Below are 22,888 nucleotides of genomic sequence, written 5' to 3'. Positions count from 1 at the left end.
CAATTTGTTTATAACTATGAGTTTAACAAAAACAATATGTATCAATCTAGTTCTGTAAACTCATCGGACTTCGATCTGCATACAACCAAACACATAAAATGTAGATAGCAACTGGTATGTGGAAAATAAATGCAAATCTTCAGCAAATGATCAAAACCACAAAAAGGTTAGCAATAACTGCTATGGACAAACTGGATAAGACCTCCCCTTCTGGCTATGCATCCTCACTTGGGCTGTAAAGAAAAAGAATAAATCATATCAGTTGGTTCTATATAATTAGAACATGCAATGGACTATTACTCAGATTTCATTATAAATATTAGAATATGTATGCAAGCCAATGAGCAACGACGGTGCAAGAAATTACCTAGCTTTAGTATAGATATCTACTCTATTATCACCATCATCATCTCTGGCACCATATAGTTTCCTAGTAGGTTTTTTGCTTGAAGATGGGCGAGACTTAGAAGCACATATATAATTGTAAGTTGTATTTCTAATACACAAGCAATGAAACTAAAAAAATAGATTGTTAGTGAACCTAACTTTTCATTATCTTGTTTATAGAATCATCAGATGCATTTGCATTGAGAGCTACAACAATACTTCATAGCAAAACATGCTAAAAGGAAGCAATTATTGACACTACAACTCAGCTACTAAGGTGGCTATCATAGACAGACTACTGCACCATGCCTAAATTAGCTGCAAGTATTTTTTTTCCCAAGTTAACTAAATACATCAAAGATAGATCTAATCACATATAGTTTACTTATTGTGCGTGCAAGGAAAAAAATTATTGTATAATATTCAAATGATGTGTTATATTTTCTTTCATTACTGTGTTATTTGATGCATGCAGAAACGATTTTAACTCGCATGTTAAATGCATGCGTGCCGCACGTACACTTTACTAGTAATAGAAATAATTGAGATAAATTGGGCCTTTAGCCTCTATAGCCGGCGCCCAGATTTAGCCACATGCGGCCATTCTCCTTTGATAATGGACACCGGTCATAACATCTCTCCCCGCCTAGGCAAACAGCTCGTCCTCGAGCTGAAAGTCGGGGTAGAGCCACTGAAAATCCTCAAGAAGCTCCCACGTTGCCTCCTCTGGCGACAGACCTTGCCACTGGATAAGAACACGCCACGCTCCACGCCGTTGCGCCTGAAGGGCTAGAGTTGGAGCTAGAAGAAGGCGGCCATCAAGCCCCGGAGGTAGCTGTGCCGGTTCCGCTGGAGGATCCCCGCGATGGCTCTTGAGCAGTCCCACATGGAAGACATCATGGAGATGGGCGCCTGGAGGCTGCTGTAGATGATAGGCGACGCTCCCAATCCGTTCCAAGACGCGGAACGGCCCGGCGTAATGAGGGCCAAGTTTGCCCTTGGTGCGATGATCCAGCGACTGTGCTGCCCTGTGCAGTAGGCGCAGGCACACCCAATCACTCACCGCCAACTCCATGTCGCGATGAGAAGCGTCGTAGTATTTCTTGGAGAGCTGTTGCGCCTGGAGGAGACGCTGGCGGACCTCAGCAAGGAGCTCATCCCTTATGCACAAAAGGGCATCTGTTGTCTTCGTCCGTGCCGTCCTAGGCTTGTAGGGCAGGATCGGTCGTGGAGGCCTGCCAAAAACGACCTCAAAGGGGGTGGCGCGCAAGGCTGTATGGAAGGAGATATCGTAGCAATACTCCGCCCATGACAACCAATCCACCCAAGCCCGTGGATGATCATCTGTAACACAACGTAAATACATGGCGATCACCTTGTTAACCACTTCCGACTGGCCGTCTGTCTGCGGGTGGAAGGCTATGCTCATCCGCAAGGTGACGCTGGCCATCTTGAAGAGGTCGCGCCACACATTGCCGGTGAACACGGGGTCCTGGTCGCTGACGATGGAGGAGGGGAACCCATGTAGCCAGACAGTGCCATCGAATGCGCGAGCGATGGACGCCGCCATGTAGGGGTGTCCTAGCGTGATGAAATGCGCATACTTGGAGAAGCGGTCAATGACGGTGAGAATGTCGGACTTCCCATTGACCTTGGGCAGCCCCTCGATGAAGTCCATCGAGATATCCGCCCACACCTAGGACGGCACCTCGAGGGGCTGCAGCAGGCCTGCTGGCTGTAGCGTCTCTGTCTTGTTCCGCTGGCACGTGACACAAGTCCGGACCCAATCACGGACCAAGGAACGGTCACCCGGAATATAGAATTCGGTGCGGAGGCGGTGCAGAGTCTTCTGTACCCCTTCATGGCTCGCTGAATGAGCCAATAGGAGCACCTGATGTCGAAGGTCGGCGTAGTCGAGAACGAAGACGCGGCTGCCATGGAGGAGCAGTCCCTCCTCAAAACGTCATGGTGGCAGCAGTTCACCGACCTGCAGGCGCTGGAGGAGCTACTGACCATCCGGTGCTTCCGATGTCGCCTTGCGGATGTTGTCGATGAGAGCGAAGGAAGGCCCGGAGAGGGCGTATGCAGCAGTAGCCTCGGCTGAGGCATCCCCCGCTGCCCCGTGCTCGCTGTCTCAACGGGACAGCGCGTCGTCGACCGTGTTGAGGCGGCCCGGGCGATATTCGACGTCAAAATTAAAGCTGAAGAAAATTTATTTCGACTTTCAGAAAGGTCCATAATGACCCCCAGTATTTTTATGAAAATTTTCACACCATTCCGGACAATGACGTCGACTTCTACATCAATGGGCACGATCACTGCCTGGAACACATTAGCAGCAGAGACAGGTACAGGCATATAGGCCCATACCATATGACAGAGTTGAATTCAAGTAACTTTCAGAATATAAGCAGTTCAGACTTCCGACTTCCGTCCAAACAAAGACAAGCTCCAGTTCTTCGACAACGGGCAAAGGGTTCATGCCCCTCCAGCTGAACCAAGACCAGGCTCACTTCATTGACAAAAACATTAGTATGAAACAGCAATACATGTATTGCATCGAATTACTGCCTTGAAGCTGCCATTGCCAAGGTTGCATGTCAAATAGTTTCGGTACCGAGTCTATCTACAAACAGCGACGGAGCTGTTGGACGGGCAAGCAAGACTCAAGCCCTGCCTACCAACGCCAGGGATGTACAGACCCACCTAAGGTTCTGAGCAAGTACGTCGATGAGCTTCTTGGCTTTTTTGAGGAAGCGATGGCGCACTTCGACATCCTCGGGGGTGGAGACAAGAGAAAACAACATTACGCCGCTACCAAGCCCGAGGAGCTCTTCCCGGATGAAGCCTAGACCCTTTTGTGATCCCGGATGGCAGAGCCAGTCTACGATAGATCACAACTTATTTACACTACACTAAGTACTTAAAAAATAAGAGACTAACACAATAATATTACACAAGAGTACACAACACACCCTCTCTTTGTGGCTATCCTAGCACTCACCATTCTCATCTACCAGGCTCTTAAATAGATGGCATGACAAGAAGGGAGTCCTCTTATAGGCCAAGGTGGATCATAGGGTGATGACATGTGTCACTCCTTCTAGACAATTCCTAAATATTACAAGGTTTTCTAATTTATTTATTACTAATTCTAGAGCATTCCACGAAGGTTGCCTTGCATTCTTCCGACATTTAGAATGTTTGATAATTATTGGGGAAACTTGTGGATGTCGGTGTTCCGTATCACCGGCTAGTAAATTTGTAAGCATGTCGCTACTCCGGATGGTAATGCAAGGATTCGACACGAGGGTTTATACTAGTTCGGACGGAATTTCCCTACGTCCAGTTTGAGCTCTCTCTCTCTCGCACTCAAGTTTGCAGTAGGGGTTAACGGGCGAGAGAGGGAACGGGCTTCCCAAGTCTCTGGTGGAAACGAGCGGGTATGAATGCGTGCGTATGTGTGTGTGTGGATCGGTCCCCCGTGCATGGGGTACTCCCGTCCCTTTATAGCCCAAGGGAGATTGGGGGTCGGATGCAAAAAAGATGGAAAAGTGAGAAAGGGAAAGCCTAGGGATTCAGATGCATCTTGGCCATTCCTTCTTCCGGTTGGCCGGCCTTGGTACGACCTCTAGTCACCTATTCCTTCGGCGGCAATCTTCTTCCCCCGACTTTCGCTCCTGATGATCATGATGGGTGGAAGAAAATCGTGGTGTGCTGTTGTAAGGATCACCGGGGTGTCCGACCCTAGAGGGGGAGGAGGTGAATAGGGTCGCTAATCGCTTTCTATACTAGGGCTCAATCTATTTGCATGAGATAAACCTAACACGTCATACACATGCTAGTTATGACTAAGGTTTATCTAAGCTATTCTCTACTTACCCCTAAAAGACTTGCAACCTATAGCCAATCCTAATCAAACTAACTAGGAAAGTAAAGGCACGCAAGATAGAGTAAATGCGGAAATATAATACGGTAAGTAAAGAGGTAAGGGAGAGAATATGCAAACTCCCGTGAAGACACTAAGACACACGATTTAACTTGGTTCGGTTAGGAGACCAAGTCCCTCTCTACGTCCACGGCCACTTGTCCAACACAAACAAGTGTGATGCCGAGTCTCTTGGCTTGATCACCATCTTGCGTTCGCCACCAAGACTCCCGACAAGCAAAGGCTAAGTGACCCTAAGTCACCAAGACAAGGCTACCGCCACCGTCTCTCTCGAAGCGTCACCCACGGCACCGTCTTCACTATCGGAGCTTCTCACCAAGAGGGGTCTCCTTCCCCGCACAAAGTGTCGTTGCCTCTCCACACCAAGTCGGAGGGTCACACGACGATTACACAAGATGCTTGCCGCAGCAAGACTTTCACTCAAGCTAGTTCTCTCGAGAACTAAGCCTAATCAAGCACTAAGCACTCTCACAAGTGTGCTTAAGCCTATATGATGTATAATGAAGCTCTAAGGTGGTTGGAGGTGTTCTTCAAGTGTAGCAGGCTTCAGCAACTCCAGCACCCTCAAATGACCCGGCCTTCGGGGTATATATAGGCAGCACAAGCAAATATAGCCGTTGGAGAAAAGCTGACAGAAAAATACTTAACGCCGGTTAATCCGACACACCTCCAATAGCCATCGTCGGTTCAATCGGTGATACTAAACTGCCCGCCTAAAAAACTAGCCGTTACCGTGTACGGGCAATCAACCGATGCTGCGTCGGTTTAACCGGTGAGTGTAGTTGTCCTGTGAATTCTGAAAAACAAACTCTCTGGACAACTGCACCGACGTTCACCAAGACCCTATCGTCGGTTCATCCGGTGTATAGACCTTGCCTCAGCTTCTAGGTCCATTGCACCGACGTGTTCAACTTCCCTAACGTCGGTTCAACCGGTGAGACCAAAGTTCCGGGTGTGCTCCAAGTCAATGCACCGACGCATGTGATTTTCTCAGCTACGCCTATCTTGTCTTTGTCATCACTTGAACCTAAAAGCTTGATAATGATTATCTTAACAATCATATTAGTCCAAGTATTGTGTGTGTCATCAATCGCCAAAACATTATATTGAAATATGGCATGAGAGGCCATTTTCACTACAGCTGTAGCTATTGTCCCGTCATAGGGACACGTGTTGGCGATCGCTTCGCTGGTGGTGCTGGCGTTGGCAGGGAGGGATGTCCTCCCTCCTGTCCCCGAGGACGGTCTCCCGTCCTTAGAGCTGACTTCAGGGTGGTAAAGGGTGTGCTCTGTCCCATCAGTAAGACGTTGTCACGTCTGACTGCTGTCGCCCCTGCCCGAGCCCGTGCTGTGGTAGGGGTGAATGGTCTTGTCAGCCCACGCATGGCTCTCCCAGGTTAATGATAGTCTTCGAGTTCGCAGCACGGTCAAACTATCTCGTGGGCCCGGTCCTACCCCTTCCGTAGGGGTCGGAGCGATATTTTTTCATAAGGGTCCGATGCGGCGGGAGTCCCTCCGCGAGGGTCGGGCGAGGCGGAGACTTCCTCGCGGGGGTCGGTCTGAGGGCAGTGCTCCCCCAGAGGTTGGCTTCTAGTGGGCCGGTTGCGCCCGTCTCGGGCCGTGCTTATCTTATTCTTATTGGGCCTTTATTGCTTAATCATAGGTTTTGGGCTACCTGTTATCTTTACCTCCATTAGTGGACTAAAACAATAATTTATTTGTACTTCTAGAATTTTTTGTTTACCATATATTTGCACTCCATAATATCCATGGACTCAAAAAAGATACTTTTTCTGGCTTTTCCTGATGCAAAATCATCGAGACAATATTGAGATCAATAGTGTCCAATATAGCCTTCTCGATGTTACACATTGCAAAGCTTTCTAATTTTTCTTGTGATATAGTTGATCTCAAATAGTTGTTCAACAACTTTAGTTTTGAGAAACATTTTTAATCTGAAGCTACAGTCGCATGTACAGTTAAGAGGATTCGATAAGCACTCAAAATATTTGAAGCAATCTGCAGCCATAACAAATTTCAGAATCTCGAACACTGACATCAAAGAATTTGGCAAAGTTACTTGTAACACTTTTAATGCTTAGCTCTTGGCCTCTTAGACTGCGATCACATAGATTGGTCAGTAACTGTATTGTACGTATATAATGCGTACATGAGCTTGTGCCCCCTCTTAGCTTGGACCCTCCACCGTCGCACGTGGTGCCCTACCCGTAGGGCCGGCACGGCACCACATGTTGCATGAAACAGGGAGAGAGATCCAAAGAGCAGTAGCTTTAAGAAACCCGATTTGTTGCAGGCAGGGCTTAGGCCGATCCCAAAATGCAAAATCCAATTTTTTTTTAAATCGCTTGCATGGTATACTAAATATAGTCGAAAAATAAATCGCATTACACAAATGGACTGTAAATCCCGAGACAAATCTAATGAGCCTAATTAGGATGTGATTAGACACTAAATTGCTACAGTAATGCTACTCTAGTGATGGATTAATTAGGCTCATTAAATTCATCTCGTAGTTTATAGACGAGATCTGTAATTAATTTTGTAATTAGCCTACATTTAATACTTCAAATGTTGAACATTCCTTCCAAAAATCCAAAATACAAAGTGATCTAAACCGGGCCTTAGCCACCGACGACGCTCAAGACCGGTTGGCGCGTCAGGGTCGCCCGGCCAGCAGCAAGCCATGCTGCCCGGCCTTGTCAACCACCATTCGCGTTGCGTTCTACCAACACCTTCGTCAATCATTTCATCCACCAAACAAAGCACGACAATATGCGGACCCCAAATACAAATCTGAGGGACTCCGCAAGTCGATAGTAACATTGTGCACAAACTCGTCAAAACCAACTAACATCAGATCCTCACCAATCGCCTCTACAATGATTCAGCGCTCACGGCAACTAGATCAAGTAGCAGCATTTCCTCCTGCTAGTTGGTTGCCGCCTCCACTGCAACATGAGCGAGCTGCCACCAAAATCGCACTATGCTGTCAACCATGATGCCACTCAGGCATCCGCCCCCTTCTGCAGAGTCTTCCTCATAAAATCCGAGATCCGTGAGGACGCCGCAAGACCTCTCTCTATGCAGTTCAAGTAGTCGTCCTCTGATCACCAAACAAAAGGGATGGATAGCAACAATGATGAGCATGGGAAAGCATGCACCTCCACCAACACCCAAAAGCAAGACATAGAACCATACCAGACATCACTCCATGGGAGATTGAGGTTATCAACCCTCGCTCAAACTCGGCGTCTTTCTCTTTTGCTTCCTTCAAATCGACCGACTTGCGTGAACTGGGGAACACCAGATGAGCAAAGGACTTCAGTTGCTGCAGGTTGTGGCAAGACACGGATTATTACACTCCCATCATACAGGGTACTGAATATATTCCTCCTCTCCTGTGGAGTTCAGAAAAGGGAACGATTCCTACCTGCTCTTCTGCCTTGTTTGTGTCTAAAATAACCACACCATTCTCCATCACCCCACAGCCAATTGCGACTGCAGCAAATTTTGTAACTTGTTAGCTACAAGGTACCAAGGCCTAACATACAAAAAATCTACTCAACTTACCTGCAAGATGTTTCAAAGGGATGCCAGCAAATGCAAGGGCAGCGCAGGAAGCATTAATTGCACATGGCAGAAGCTAAGCACAGTCAAGGAGACTTAAACTGAAATCAGGAAGGTACTGACATTTAGAGTGCACATGATGTTTTGACAACAACTGCATATGAAGGAAGGCATATATAGATATCAGACAAAGAACTCCCTCTAAATTCCACAACTACTTGATAGCAGATAAAGAACACCCTCTTAACTGCCCAGGAAATGTGAATGCAAGTCAACAAATGCAGTAAGCATAAACTGTGGAAGGATACAGAGCCATCATCACCCACAACCTGCAGAAAAAATGATTAACCACGGATAAGTGACACTTAGTGGCATGAGCACAGATAATATTAGCCAGCATAAGGCAGACTGCTGTGATGCACTACAAAAAGGTTGACAGCAGAATACGGATGTGAAACACAGTAGGAAGACATGACAGGAACAGTTGCTACAAGGAACACGTTTACCATAATAGGCCCCAGCAAAATTGTGTATATGCTGAAACCTCTATGAAAGTGGACACACTAGTACTAGTTTGTTGCCTTTCTGCAGGCAGCATTATAAGGGCAGCCCATCATTAGTTCACAGAACCAAATCAGTTTGCACCTTGGATATGCTCACGAGAAACTAGTTAAGGTTTTAATGAGGAAACTGAGAGGTGCGCCCTACTTTGTTTATAGAATTTGCAGCCTGATTAATTCAATTCACTCGAGTATAGAAAAATTTCCGGTGATATAGTTGTTTTTCAACAGCACCAAAAAGTGCTACTCCTAGTCTCCTATGTTATGAGGCACTGAATTAGTGAATTGCATATCGCACAGAATAAACCAACAAGAATGGTAGAACTGTATGAAGAAGATTAAAAGCAACTTAGAGTAGAAGAATGACAGCCGGGCAACATTACCTGAAGCACAACAGAGGTGGTGGTGTTTGGATGAACGGTGAGCATGCAGATGCTCTGCAACGTCCTCTTGAGTGTCATCTCATACTCCCTCTCCTGCCTTCCTGTAAACAGCTTTCCGTTTCAGTGACACGGTTACTTGGGGACACAAGTGGCAATGTAATCATCCTCTTTGATTGCCGGCGACGACGCAAGACGCAAGTCGAGGCGGCGGCACCACAGCAGGCCAAGTGAACTACTAGAGTGGAAGAGGAAGAGCGGGTACCGATCTGGCCGGTCTTGGGCTTCCAGACGACCTCGATGGAGGCCTTCTCCGGGTTCTCCCCCTTCCTGGTCCCCGGCTTGGGCCCGTAGACGGCGGCCAGCACGACGGTGTCGCCCTGCGCCCAGCGAGCGGAGCCGTGGGCGCGGTTGAGCGGGTTGCCGGTGCAGCTGAAGGGCCGGAGCTGGTTCGGGTTCCTCCCGTCCGCGCGGCTAGTTCCCTCCATCCTCCCCTCCCCTATTTTCCGGGCGGCGGCGGCGGCGCGCAGGGAGCGCAAGAACCCTAACCCCTCTCCTCCGCTGTCGGCTCGCGACACGGTCAACAAGGCAGGCAAGAGAAGCCGGGACGCTGCGCCGCTGTACACAAAACGGACCAATCCTAGCCGTTAGCTGGGCATCGGATGGCTGAGGATGCCTGAGGCTCCCCCCACCCCACGTCTATTCCGAGACAACCCAGTTGACCGCAAGCGCATCCGCAACCGCATCGCGCGCCCCGACTCGCCGCCGCCGCCGCCGATGGCGAAGAAGCACAAGGACCCAGCTCCCGAGGCGGCGGGCGGCGCCTCCCCGGCCGCAGCCATCCGCTCCCTCTTCTCCGCGGACAACCCGTTCCGCAGGAAGCCCTCTACGGAGGAGCCCCCTGCTGCTGCTGCTCCGCCCGCGACGCCCCCTCGCAAGCACCCCAGCCCAGACGCCGAGGCTGCCGAGCCGTCCTCGAAGAAGAAGAAGCGCAAGGAGGAGGGGCCGCAGCGCAAGCGGAAGCGGGACGAGGTCGAGGCCGGCCGCGGGCGGCGGACCGGCGCGGGCAAGGAGAAGCCACCGAGCGTTGGGGAGAAGAGGAAGGCCCCCGACGATGCCGCGGGCGGGGCGGGGGAGGACGACGAGGAGACGTTCGACGACGAGAGCAAGCTGCTCAGGACGGTGTTCGTGGGGAACCTGCCGCTGCGGACCAAGCGCAAGGTGCTCACCAAGGAGTTCGCGGCGTTCGGAGAGATCGAGTCGGTCAGGATCCGCTCCGTGCCACTGGTCGACGTCAGTACAATGCCTTGGCCATCGAATTCCTTGTTGTATCTTTGATTTGATTTGAGGTGGAAACATCCCAATGTCTTGTGATTGTTCTTCCTGCAGACCAAACTTACGAGGAAAGGGGCCGTTTTACAGGGGAAGGTCAATGAATTGGTCGACAAGTGAGTGTTCGTTTCCTTATGAATTGTTCTTCCTTATCTAACTTAGTTATGTACTTGCACTATACATCATTTTTGTTTTCCCCAAGCATGCATAACCCAATGTATGCAACGAAACAATGATTTAAAAAAAACACATGACGCTTTACAGCTGGTTTCCTTATTAAAGACATATTTGCTTATATTCTTTGCAGTGTGCATGCCTACATTGTCTTCAAAGATGAGCAGTCTGCACACACTGTTTTGTCCCATAACATGGCACTGGTAAGTTTGCCTGTTATACAACTGGTGGAAACAATGACTAGTTCATAACTGATGCTAGATTAAAAATTTCTGTGTTGTGAATAAGTCTGTTTTCTTTCTCAATCTTGTAACCTTTTAGTTCGGTGGCAATCACATCCGTGTTGATATGGCATGCCCCCCTCGTAAAAAGCTTCGAGGAGAAGGGCCTCTTTATGACAGAAAGAGGACTGTGTTTGTTGGGAACCTTCCATTTGATGTAAAGGTAAGCAATGCGTTTGTATCTCGCTGGCTTCTAAAAAAAAAGAAAACTAAAGCATCATGTCAAAAAAAAATATATCTTTGTTAACCCAGATTATCTTTCTGACACATTAGGATGAAGAGCTCTACCAGCTGTTCTGTGGTTCCAGTGGGTCAGAAGGTGATGTTGAGGCTATACGTGTTATCAGAGATCCCAATTCAAGCCTAGGGAAGGGTATCGCGTATGTTTTGTTCAAAACAAGGGTAAGCTTCTTATCATTCCTCTTTTGCTTGAGTATCGTGCGGGCCATTCGATCAGCCAACTAGTCTATGTAATGTACGAACTGATTACTGAATTTCTTATATGCTATGCAATCTTGCAAATCATTTAGGGTTTTTTTGATTGGTGCCATTACAATTTCTGGAGTTCGGATATATGCCATTACAATTCACCTATTCCGAACGATGCCATTACAATTCGTTTGAACCCTCAAACATGCCATTTTATACGTATTTGATTCTCCTGGACCCACGTGCAGGCTCTGGTATTTTCGTATGGACCAAAATGCCCCTGCTGCCTCTCCACCCTCCACTCACTTACTTATGGGCCCCACATGTCAGCTTCTTCTTCTTCTTTCCTTCCCCAGCCGCTGTCGCCGCCCTCCACCCCCAGGCCCTAGCGCGCACCCCCCGGCCCTGTGCGCGTGCCGCGGCCGCATCGTCGGAGGTGGAGAAGACGGCGGTCGTCGGAGCTGCGCCGGCGCCGGAGAGTCCGCCCGCCTCGCGCGCGAGGTGGCCCTCCAGCGGAGGCGGAGCGTGCGAGCTCCCTCGGCAGCGCAGGCGAGCCCCGAGGCCGCGCCGTTCGGGGTCCACGCCCGCGCTCCACCGCGCCGTTCGGGGTCCGCGCCCTAGCACGGCGTCCTCCATCGCCAGCGCCCCTCCACCCCGCCGCGCCGCGCCGAGCTCGCCCATGCGGAGCCCCTCCTCCCAGATCCGCACGCGCTCGCCGGCGCTGCGGACACGCTCGCTCCTCCCTTCGGCGCTCGCGCCCACCGCGAGCAGAGGAGGGCGAGTCCGGCGGGCGAGCAGAGGAGGGCGGCGCCGGCGGGGAGGCGCTCGTGGAGGAGGGAGGAGAGAGCAGGCACGCGGAGGGAGGACTCACCGGCGTTGGGGAGGTTGAGGGCGCGGGCTCGCCGCCCCATGAGGCAGGTGCAGGCGCCGACGTGGGGATGAAGAAGAGCAGAGGAAGGAGAAGAATGGAGGGGGGAAGGGGATGACATGTGGGGTCCCGATGTCAGTGAGTGGAGAGAGAGGATTACAACAAGGGCATTTTGGTCTATACGATAATACGGACGTCTGCTTGTGGGCCCAAGGTCGTCGAAGACGTATAAAATGGCATGTTTGAGGGTTCAAACGAATTGTAATGGCATCGTTCGGAATAGGTGAATTGTAATGGCATATTTCCGAACTCCAGAAATTGTAATGGCGCCAATCAAAAAAACCCAATCATTTATGGAAGGCTCTAGCATTAGTAATGGCATCCCCTAATGATCGTTGATCGCTTCCTGAAAAATTAAAGGAAAGTGGATACGCAAAGGAGAATCTGTACTAGCGCGAAAATCTCAATTATAAGCATGGATCTAAAAAATTGAACCCACTTTTTAACTCAATTCCTGGCTTTTATAGAAACTAGTTTTTCTTGTACCATCCATGCTGCTGCTTGCAATATTGGACAGAGTTTTTCTACACTTAACAGGGGCTACTAGAAAATGACTTCATTTTTGTTAACATGATCAGTATGCATTGTCTCTCTGTAAATAACTATTAACTGTCCTGAAAAGAAGCAATATAGCTGCAATATACCTTTGAGCTTCTGATATATGCTGTGCAGGAAGCTGCTAATGCTATTGCAAGGAAACGGGATATGAAGATCCGAGACCGCTCTTTGAGGCTCACCCATGCAAAACAGGTTGATACAACACCAAAGAAGATGTCAGAAGCCCGGAAGAAGAAGCGTGTGCCAATACACAAGGAGGTTTCAACACCAGGCAGCAAATCTAATGAAGGCAGTGACAAAGCGAAACGTAAGGCATCAGCTTTGTCCTATCAGGGACTGAGATCAAGCAAATCTGGTGTGGTGAAGAAGGTGAAAGTGAACCAGCGTCCCAGCAACCAAGGGAAGCAGAGCAAGACTAATGAAACTGGAGCTAGTGCTTGTAAAGGGAAGCGGCCTGCTGTGGCTGCAAGAAAGGCGAAGCAACTAGCCAAGAAACGCAAGTTGGATGCTTCAACTCCTGAGAACACGCACAGGGGCAAAAAACCAAGGAAGTAAGTTATCCATTGAGTTGGTTCACGTTGTAACAGGAGTCTCACTCTTATCAAATTTTGTCAAACTGGGCTCCTGGTCGATGAATTGTGTTATTGTCAAGGAAATTTGCAACCTCAACTGAGTTTAGGGCATGCAAGAGTGATGTTGCAAAATGTAAGCCTGACACGAGTCTAATGTAGCAATTCGGTGCACACCATTTTAAACCTTGTAACTCTGTGGCATGGGTTTCAATTTTGCTCATAGTATTCGCATCCTAACTTATTCACTGCAGTAACAGACTACTCTCTACCAATCAGGATATCTTGCACCGCCATTGATTGAGTGTGACATTGATTGTTAATCAATTGCTCAGAGATTGTGGCGACAGAATATTTGCACAGCCTATTTGGAGCAGTAATGTTTCATACTGTCTCGAAGGGAGTTCATGTTCCACGACCCATCACATTTTATTGCAGCCAGAAATCCAAATGGACATTCCTGGATGGAGCATAGCATGCTACCAGTAGATATACTGTAGAGACTAGTAGTAAGTGACAGTTGAACATCAGAAGAGTTGATGAGCAGTCACTAAACTAAGGGTCCCTAAACACAGTAGAGACGTGCTAGTAGAACACTGGTGGTTCGGAAGGTGCAAATCCACACTAGTCCAGCAATACTCGTAGATTACTAGAAGGTACATGATGATAATCTAGCTGCTCTGGATGATAATCCCGGCCTCACATGTCGGCGGTGGTAGTAGCAGTGAGCACGTGCAGCTTCCAGAAGACCTCCAGGGCGGCGTCCGTGCTATTGGCGTCGACGGCGACGGCGCCGATGAGCGCCCGAAGCGCGCCGCAGACGACGGGTGCCGCGGACGCGCTGGTCCGGCTAGCGACGCGCACGATGGCCGGGATCCCGACGTGCTTCCCCGCGGCGGCGCACGCGGCCTCGGAGGCCGCCTCGCTTGCGCGGCGCGACACGGCGGAGGCCGCGGCGTCGTTGTCGGCGGCGAGGGTGCCGAGCGCCGCGGCGGACTGGGCGGCGGCGAGGCCCAGGACGGCGAGAGCCCGGCCGTTCTCGCTGGAGTAGGAGGCGTGGGTCATGGCCCGGCGGAGGAGGTCCGGCGCCCGGAAGGCGTAGCCGATCCGCGCCTGGAGCTTCGCCAACGCGGCGTCGAACGGGGAGGAGGACAGCGGCGCAGGCCCCGCGGCGGCCGTGGCCCGCGGGTGAGAGGGGAAGGCGACGACGAGGAGGAGGAGGCAGCGGAGGATCGCTGATGGTGGAGTCGCCATTGCTGCTGCGTCGGCGAGGTGGGGAAATTTGGCGGCGGATGCGGATGGTGGTGGTGGTGGCCAATGGCGCGTCGGAGTGGTGGGGGTGCAGAATCTGGACTGGACGGCTGGGTTCGGGTGCGAGGGTATTTAATTATTGGGTCAGTTGCATCCATGCCACTACAACTTTTTGAAATTGTATTTCATGTTGAAATCCATGCCATTGAGTGACATGATTTTGAACATGAAACCCAATTTCACGGAGTTGTGATGGCATGAATCAAATTTTCCCTTAATTATTTATCAACCTTACTGTTGCTGCTCCTTCGAAAGCCATCTTTATGGTGCTCCTATGTATTTGCCACTTCTTTTCGCAGAAGTCTACATATATACCATTTCGTCCGACGTGGCACGTTAAGTTGCCGTGTCAGTATGGATCAACCGTGCGAAAAGACTTCAGTGCCCATGCCTTTTCTTAGTATACAACACTCTCTCTTTGCATGTATATGATTGGTGGGACCCACTCGTTTCTTCCACCTTCGTTTTCCTCTTCCTCCAGCCGAAAAGCAGTGGGCGCGGTTCCTCCTCGGTCCTCGTCGCCGACGACGCGGCGTCCCGAGGCCCGGAGCCATCCTGCAAGTCCGACGGTGGTAACGCACGTGCGTGCTGCTGCTCCCGTGGCACTGCAGGCGGAGAGCCCGTGCGTGAGTGCATCCGACGGCGTGAGCGCATCTGGCGGCGTGCGTGCGCGGCGGCGTGCGTGCGCAACGGCGTGGGCGCGCGGCGGACCTGCGCGACGGCGGAGGTGGGGTCGGGCCTGCGGCTTGGCGGCGACGGCCGGCGGAGTGCGCCCCCCTCCGCCGGCGCGCCTCCTCCCCAGCATCCCCCGCCGCCCACACCCCTGCATCCCCCGCCGCCTCACTACCCCGCATCCCGCACCGTACGGGCGAGCTCCGTGGGCGGGCGAGTAGGCCGAGCGGGCGCAGCCCTCCCCTGCTTCGGCCGTGGGCGGAGCGTGTGGCACCCTGCACGGCGGAGCGCGCGGCGGACCAAGCGGCGGAGCTCGTGGCGGCGGCTAAGCGCGCGGCGGGCCGGGCACCCCCCTCCCCTGCTCCGGATGGCCGCGCAGCAACGCGGAGGTGTACTAGCGGCGGCGCTCTGAGCGGCGTGGAGCGCTCGGGACGGCCGCACGGTGTGGCGCAGGGCAGGCGGTAGCAGCAGCGCGGCGTGGCGCACTGCAGGCGAGAGTAGCGGCGACCGTGCGGGGCCATGGCTGGCGTGCAGGGCAGCGGCGAGCCGAAGCGCAGGGGAACCGCCTCCCCACTCCATGCCCTCCTCTGCTTCCCTAGTTCCTCAATCGGAGCGGCGGCGGCGAGAGCGGCATGCGGGCGGAGCAGGGGATGGGATCTGGTGGCTCAAGGTAGGAGACGATGGGTGGGTCCCACGGGCAGAAAGATAGAGAGGAGCTGGCAGGGGTAGCATCGACATTTCCAATAGCCTCTCCACACGGGCGGGTGACATGGCGTGCCACGTAGGTAAAATTGACAAATAGTTAGTTTCACGTGTCGAGGAGTGGCAAATATGTATGAGCAATTGTAAGAATGGTTTTTAAAGAAGCGGCAACCATAAAAATGGCAAATAGTTAAATACCCCTCGTGTGTGTGACTCGAGTCAACTAGAAAAACCCGTGGCTTCCGCGTGTATCCCGTCCAGATTCTGCACCCCCTGTACGTAGGTATTTGTAATGGTTGTGTACGGGTAAAATATATATTTTCTAAACAGGTGTTGCGGTCTGTAGTCCGCTGTTACATTTGATATATATTTTAGTTATTTTATTATCGTGGCAGTATTATTTAAGCAGTACTCCTTTCGTCCCATAATCAGGGGTTTACAAAATCGACCGGTCCGGTCAAACCGCCGCCCTCCGGTAGCGGTTTACCGGACCGGTTTGATCGAAAACCAGTAGAAACCGATTGAATTCAAATTCAAATTCAAAAGCACATGTGTAACCGGTTCCGACCGGTCTGACCGGTTACCGGTCCGGTCTGACCGGTTACCGGTGTTTTAACTAAAAAATCCGACGGTTTAAAAGTGGTTTCCCGGTTTGACCGATTTACCGGTCGCCATATGTGGTGGGCTTTAATGGGCCGGCCCATTTTTTTCTTTTTTATTTCACTTCATATGCCCGCAAACTATACTAAATGGACGATTTTTTGAGAAAATTTGACACCATTAGATTCGTAGCACCTTGAAGTATTTTTAGGAATTTTTTAGGAATTTTTCATTTTTTTGAATTTAAATTTGAATTTTGAATTTGGGCCAGTTTGGTACCGGCCCAAACCGAAACCGGTCAAACCGGACCGGTTCCCACCGGTTTGGTTAACCCTGCCCATAATAGGTTGGTCAAAATCAAATTTATTTAATTTTGACAATCAATAGTAAATAATTTAAAAAGATCTATAAAATAAAATAATATTAATAGATTCGGTATGAAAGCCGTTATCATAATATATGTCTAAATATAAAATAATTCATTTATAAGTATATTGATGATTAAAGTGGAACATATTTGACTTTGATCAAACTTAGAAATGCTTATATTTTGTGACAGAGTGAGTATATTATTTTGGATATCAAAATAAAAGTAGTATAAAATTTGTTGTTGTATTATTATTATTATGAAAGAAGGAGTAAAATAATTTATTAGACATGACGGAGCATAATTTGTTGGGTACTTGAGATATTTAAGAAATCATAAGGAAATTAATAGACATGATGTTTATCTTAAGAAAGTAGGCGTTATATTAAAACGTGACGCGTTATTGTGGAGGTCGTATGAGAAATCATAAAAGAACGATGATACAATATTATATTTTTAGAAAAATAAGATGTTATGTTGAACGAATTACTAAAATATTTTGAATTTACAATTTTATTGTGTAGTAAAGTTTTAGATTTTGAAATTTTGAGCATTTTTTATATTCAAAAGTTTTTAGAAGTTTTTGAATTTGAAATTTAGTATATATTAGAGATGCAGTTTTTAAATTCTAAGTAACTTTTGTATTGATCATTTTTTATTTGAAGACGTTTTGGTGTCCAAATTGTAGGTATAACGGATCGTATGTAAGCATTTATGCAAACAAAATGCGAGAGGGTTTTGAATTTTACAATTTGCTCTATAATAAAGTTATAGTTTTTGAATTTTTTATAAAGTTTTATATTGAACAAATTTTGATTCCAAATTTTGATTCCAATGTGTTTTGGTGTTCAAATTGTACGTATAATGTTACTCGTGTAGAGGTAACGAATGGAATGTGTTCTAATCGAAATACGAGGATTTTTCGAAAATTTTGCTGAGAGAGGACCAGGACGGTGGATCGACTTGACATTTTAAGATTCGAAAATCGTGTAGAGGTAACAACGTATTCACTTCCCGTACACTTGCCTTACGGGACATCCAAGGGTAGACGTGTCCCAAGGGTCACGGTCATGGCCAACCGTATGACAGGTTTACATCTCGTAACATTGCCTTACGAAATGACCGTGATCACAATCACACGGCATGAAATCCGCACTCCATATCAGGCGGCAGATAGCGACAGGCTCATTTGAATTGAGTCTTATCACCTCCTCGTATGCTCATCATACGGGACCCGCGCACGTATAAACACGTGGGCTATTCTAAAGGACAACCAAGAATGCTCACCTTGCTTACCTTAGCGGAGGTGCGTCGTTACAGAAGTATGGTTTAACAAAAAGTAAAAGCTGGAAGTGCTGGAATAAAATAGATACTTAGTTGCCACCTAATTTATATACATATTTAGGGCATACGAACTATCTATTCTATTCCTTAGCGCATCTAGCGTCAACTTTTCGAAAAACCCGAAATCGTTGCAAGGTAATCACCCCAGTGCAATTTAGAGCTCTGATGCCAACTGTAGCAGCACCGTCCAAATTAAACCGGCTTAAATGCGCTAACCATCATCTTAATATTTAATCAAGTTACTATGCACTTAAAACGGTGTAACCTGACAGGCTGTCGGGTAAAATCCCGATTAAACTACTGTACTCCAGGATCACAATTGCACTTAGACCCGTACGAAGACGAGCACAGGTGTTACCAGCATACAGAAATCTTCAAATTAATTTACAACACAGGTTTTACATAAAAGTCTTAATACAAGCGACAGAGTTTAAAACACAGCGGAAGTTTAAAACTGAGTTTGAAATACAATACGATAACTACGACGACGATAAAAGGTGAGCTCCACATCCTGCCCACCGATGTGACGCCAACCTGCCCAACCTTCACGGGGAAGACGGGGCCCACTCGACGGTCCAACCCGGAGGAAGCGGCTGTCCAATCCAGGACGCACAGATCTCCTCGAAATCAGCGGGGACACAACCTGCTTAAAAGGATTCAACAACAACCCTGAGTATACTAATACTCAGCAAGGCTTACCCGACTTTGGGTATACTTAGCCCATTACTTAGACATGCAAAGCTTTTTGGCTCTGGAGTTCTTTTGCTGAAAGGCTGCTAGAAGTGAATCCTTACTTTCAATATTTTAGCTCCATTTAGTATAGCGAGTATTAACTAAATTTGCCTAAACATCTAGAGCACACATGGTGGAACAGATTATCTTTCAGTAACTCACAAACCAACCTTTTACATTCCTCTTTCATTCCACTTTCTTACTACGATGTGACAAAGTGACCAAGGTTCTCTTAACCGGGAGAGACGACGAATCGATCCGATTTAACCTTGCAAGGTGGACATAACTCACACGACACGCGTAAACCCCGTCGGGTCACACACGTCAACTGTTCCCATCATCACCCCGACGTCTGAATCACGCCTGCCAAAACCCGGGTGAAGGGTCCCTCACGGCGAACTCTCTGAGAACCCCGAGGCGACATACTATCCAACACCCGCCATCATTCCACTCCCAGAGTAGCAGATCGTGATTCAAAGTATCGTTGCAATTCAGGTAATTAGCTTACCGATTTCGACTACCTCCTACTTCCGGCGTGTGGTTAGTACTGTTCAAACTCAGTCAACACTGCCAACAACGGAACGGTCCTCAATCGACACAGGCGGAGATTTCTTTTCATCCATTCCATACCATTAATCCAATTCATTTCCGTCCGGTCTCCATTTCTCTTTACTCAACAATTCATTTCAAAGCCATAGCTAAGGAATCAAAATCCTAAACTCGCGAGTGACAGTAATCACTCGACTTCTACCGAAATCCTATTTAGCAGAGCATTTCTATCGACACCTGCATACTAGTATAGGCCCACGGTACCTAGGGAAAACATGCATACTATGGTTCCATTCAACTCCTAGAACATAAATGCACAATACTTAAATAAACATTGAATAATTTAAATTATGGTTATGCTCCGGGGCTTGCCTTGCAGGTCAGCGGGGTTAACGAAAACCTCTGGAGCGGGCTCAACGGCGTCCTTCTGCGGCTCTTCTGCTCGTGGCTCCTGGACCGGCTCAGCGATCAGCTCGTGGACAGCTTCGTTCGTGGCGTCTACACGAATAAAAAAAATATGCCATGCACAATTAGAACACAGGGCAAAGCATGAGTGCTGCTGATGCGATGTCAATTTCAAAATATTTTAGCCTGAAGTGTTTCCTTCCAAAAACAACTACTAAATTAGCTTAAAGCATCATGGATTAAAACCGATACTTGCATTGCTAAGGTTACACATGCATGAAACAATAACTAACAACATAAACAAGGAAAAGAGCATAGCTATGGCAAAAATTATAAGCAAAACCCTAACTTGCAAACATGACCTAGCAACAAAATTTAACCAGATCAACGTGAAAGCAGTAAGCATGCCACCCAAAATTTTCCAACAAAAGCTGCTGCTAACAAAGCATTTAAAATAACCCTAGCAAGGTAAATGGAACATAAACAGATCTACACAAAAGTGCACAATACCAACACCTGAAATTTTTATAGCGGATTACACATACCAAGAGTAAGCCACTGCAAATTTTACATAATTTTTAAAGTTATAGAACAAGTGGTACAAAATAAACTAGGTTAAACACAAATTGAATTTTCATCAGAGCAAAATTGATAAAAAAAAGCATGCTTAAGTATTTTTCCTCTGAAGATCATGATTTTAGAAACCTAACAAAATTTGTTTGGCATTTTTCGCATTTTTCTGTGATTTTCTATGCATTTAAGAACATTTCAGCCGAAATAAAGAAATGGAAATTGAAAGCATAAAAGGTAAAGGGGGGGCTGACCGCCGGGGCCCACCCGTCAGTGAGCCCGGCCCAGCTCCCGTCCCCCCTTCCTCTGCTCCGCCCGCACGGGCGGCCGGCGCGCGGCCAGGCAGCCGCGGCGGCGCTGCTGGGCGAGCCGTGGCCCGGGGCGGCCGAGGGTGCTGGGCGGCAGGCAGCGCGCACGGGGCGGGGCCCAGGGGCGCGCACGGGTAGGGCGGCGGTGGCTCGCGGCGGCAGCAGGGGTGGCGCGGTGGTGGCACGGCCGGCGCGGCCAAGGCAAGGCCAGGCGGCGGCGCTGGGGTGCGGAGCAAGCAGCAACGCGACCAGGCGGCGTCGGCGTGCGCGGTGGCGCGGCCCAGAGCCGCGCGGGCTCTGCCCGCGGCGTGCGGCGGCGGGATGCGGCGGCGCATGCGGCGGCGCCGAGCCGTTCCGGCCACGGCGGTGCAAGGCGACGGAGGGATGGGCGGCGCGAGTTTCAGGGAGGCCAAGCGGCCTAGGGGCGCGCGGTGGTGGCGCGAAGGGAGGCGCAGGGGGAGCCGGCGACGTGCGCGGGCGGCGCCCAGCACGTCCGCGGCGGCGCGGCGGCCAAACGGCGGCGGCGCAGAGCGGATTCGGGTAGGGAAAGAGTCGAGTAGCACGAGCAGGTTGCTGGGGAGCTCGCCTAGGGCTCGTTTCGCTCGGAGGACGGCCGGAGGTGGAAGCTCGGCGTAGAGGGGCGGAGCTCGGGGAAGACAGCAATGGCGGGCGACGGTCTGAGCTCGATTTGGCCGGGGTAGGGGTGCGGCCGCGCTCGTGGGTGGTCGGAGTGGGTGGACGGCGAGTCTGTGCAGCTCCGGGCGCGACGAATCGAGGCGGGGTGGTGAGGGGTGGTCGGCGGGACGGACGGCGGCAAGCTCTGCTCGACCTAGCTTCGCGTGAGCCCGAGGACGGGGATGGAAGGGAGGAGAAACGAGAAACGGCACTGCGACTGGATAAGCTCGCGCAGCGCGGCGTGCGAGGATCGTCGACGGCCGACGCGTGGAGGAGGCGCAGACGAGCACAGTCGCCGGTATGGCCGGCGAGCGTCACAGTATCGAGAACAGTGAGGAACAGTGCCCCGGTTCAATGAATTGACTTGATTTTGACCAAATAAAACTCCAAATTTCATATAACAACTTGAAATTTGGCCAAAATAAAAGTTGTAGAGGATTAAAAGATCTACAACTTTCGTTTTGGGCGGAAGTTGATTTGGAGCTCAGATCAAGGACAAAAACGAGATTGAAAACGACTAAAACAAAGATTACTAAGGGAACGCGATTAGCGTTAACGACGAATTTGAGTCCACGATTAGTGAGTTAACTCGTGATTAGCGGGATGATTAACACAGGGGTGTTACAGGTATGATTCTTGTAGATCGTAATATAACCACTTTGCCGGTGAGTCAACGCGCTCATCCGTGATGGTGCCTCCTAGGGAAGATGGAGGAGAGAAATACAGAAAAACAGAGAAAGATGAGATAAAATAGAAAAATGAGTTGTCATATATGTCCTACTGCCATGTGTCGTCCACGTGAGCGAAACCACTTTTCAAAACAACTGAAGAGCCAGTATAAACAGTTTTCATGGGTTGGTTGTCAAGAATACCCAATTTAGAGTTGCATGATCAAAATCAAGTTCAGGTGATAGTTGGATAGTCAAAATGGATTTTTTCTGGAAAAAAGCACTTGTCCCATTACTTGGGTGCAAATATTGATATGTCTAACAGTTAAGCAAACCTCTTTCGCTCTTGCAAACACAAATATGTTGACTAGTAGGGGTGGGCATAATTAACCGAGAACCAAGAACCGAACCGAAATAACCGAAACCGAAATAACCGAAACCGAAAAAATCGGTTCCCTATTCAGTTCCAGAAAGCGTGGAACCAAAATAACCAAAACAAAATTCGGTTCCTACCCTCGGGTAACTGAATTAACCGAAAGAACCGAATTACATAAACTTTGCATTTTGTAAGAGTATATTTAGTTTACATGTGATGTATCATACTTCAATTGCCATGTATTTCTCTTACTATATTGTTATTGTTCCCTTCTCAATTATTATTCTCTAAAGTAGAGGAAGTATTGTTTAAATTTGCTATAGAACATGTATATTTTTCTTGTTATCTTAGCTTCCGGTAAAAAAATTCGGTTAGTTCGGTTAGAACCGAAACCGAACCGAAATAACCGAGAACTAAAATACTCGGTTCCTGAAATTTCTTGGAACCGATCAGTTCCTATTTTCTAGGAACCGAA

The 22,888-nt window shown here is 49.1% G+C and overlaps 3 protein-coding genes across 3 annotated transcripts; 1 reads left to right on the top strand and 2 right to left on the bottom strand.

Annotated features, from left to right (window-relative positions):
* Positions 1–7,071: 7,071 nt before the first annotated feature.
* On the bottom strand, positions 7,072–9,480 carry LOC120687432 (exosome complex exonuclease RRP46 homolog). The gene is made up of 7 exons (XM_039969431.1): positions 9,129–9,480; positions 8,867–8,967; positions 8,232–8,252; positions 7,927–7,999; positions 7,787–7,854; positions 7,555–7,684; positions 7,072–7,459 (listed from the first exon to the last, which is right to left on the bottom strand). The coding sequence occupies exons 1-7, from the start codon at positions 9,349–9,351 to the stop codon at positions 7,362–7,364; spliced, it is 714 nt and encodes a 237-aa protein (XP_039825365.1). The 5' UTR covers positions 9,352–9,480; the 3' UTR covers positions 7,072–7,361.
* LOC120687390 (nucleolar protein 12-like) lies at positions 9,140–13,368 on the top strand. The gene is made up of 6 exons (XM_039969369.1): positions 9,140–10,156; positions 10,253–10,311; positions 10,503–10,572; positions 10,691–10,813; positions 10,924–11,052; positions 12,680–13,368. The coding sequence occupies exons 1-6, from the start codon at positions 9,536–9,538 to the stop codon at positions 13,118–13,120; spliced, it is 1,443 nt and encodes a 480-aa protein (XP_039825303.1). The 5' UTR covers positions 9,140–9,535; the 3' UTR covers positions 13,121–13,368.
* A 170-nt stretch (positions 13,369–13,538) lies between these two features.
* On the bottom strand, positions 13,539–14,513 carry LOC120687446 (protein NUCLEAR FUSION DEFECTIVE 2-like). Its single transcript, XM_039969445.1, has one exon. The coding sequence runs from the start codon at positions 14,386–14,388 to the stop codon at positions 13,834–13,836; it is 555 nt and encodes a 184-aa protein (XP_039825379.1). The 5' UTR covers positions 14,389–14,513; the 3' UTR covers positions 13,539–13,833.
* Positions 14,514–22,888: the final 8,375 nt, after the last annotated feature.

The sequence above is a fragment of the Panicum virgatum genome, chromosome 9N, assembly GCF_016808335.1.
Source record: "Panicum virgatum strain AP13 chromosome 9N, P.virgatum_v5, whole genome shotgun sequence".
Classification (NCBI taxonomy): domain Eukaryota; kingdom Viridiplantae; phylum Streptophyta; class Magnoliopsida; order Poales; family Poaceae; genus Panicum; species Panicum virgatum.
The sequence above is the reverse complement of the archived record's forward strand: the minus strand, read 5'-3'. Positions and strand labels throughout refer to the sequence as shown.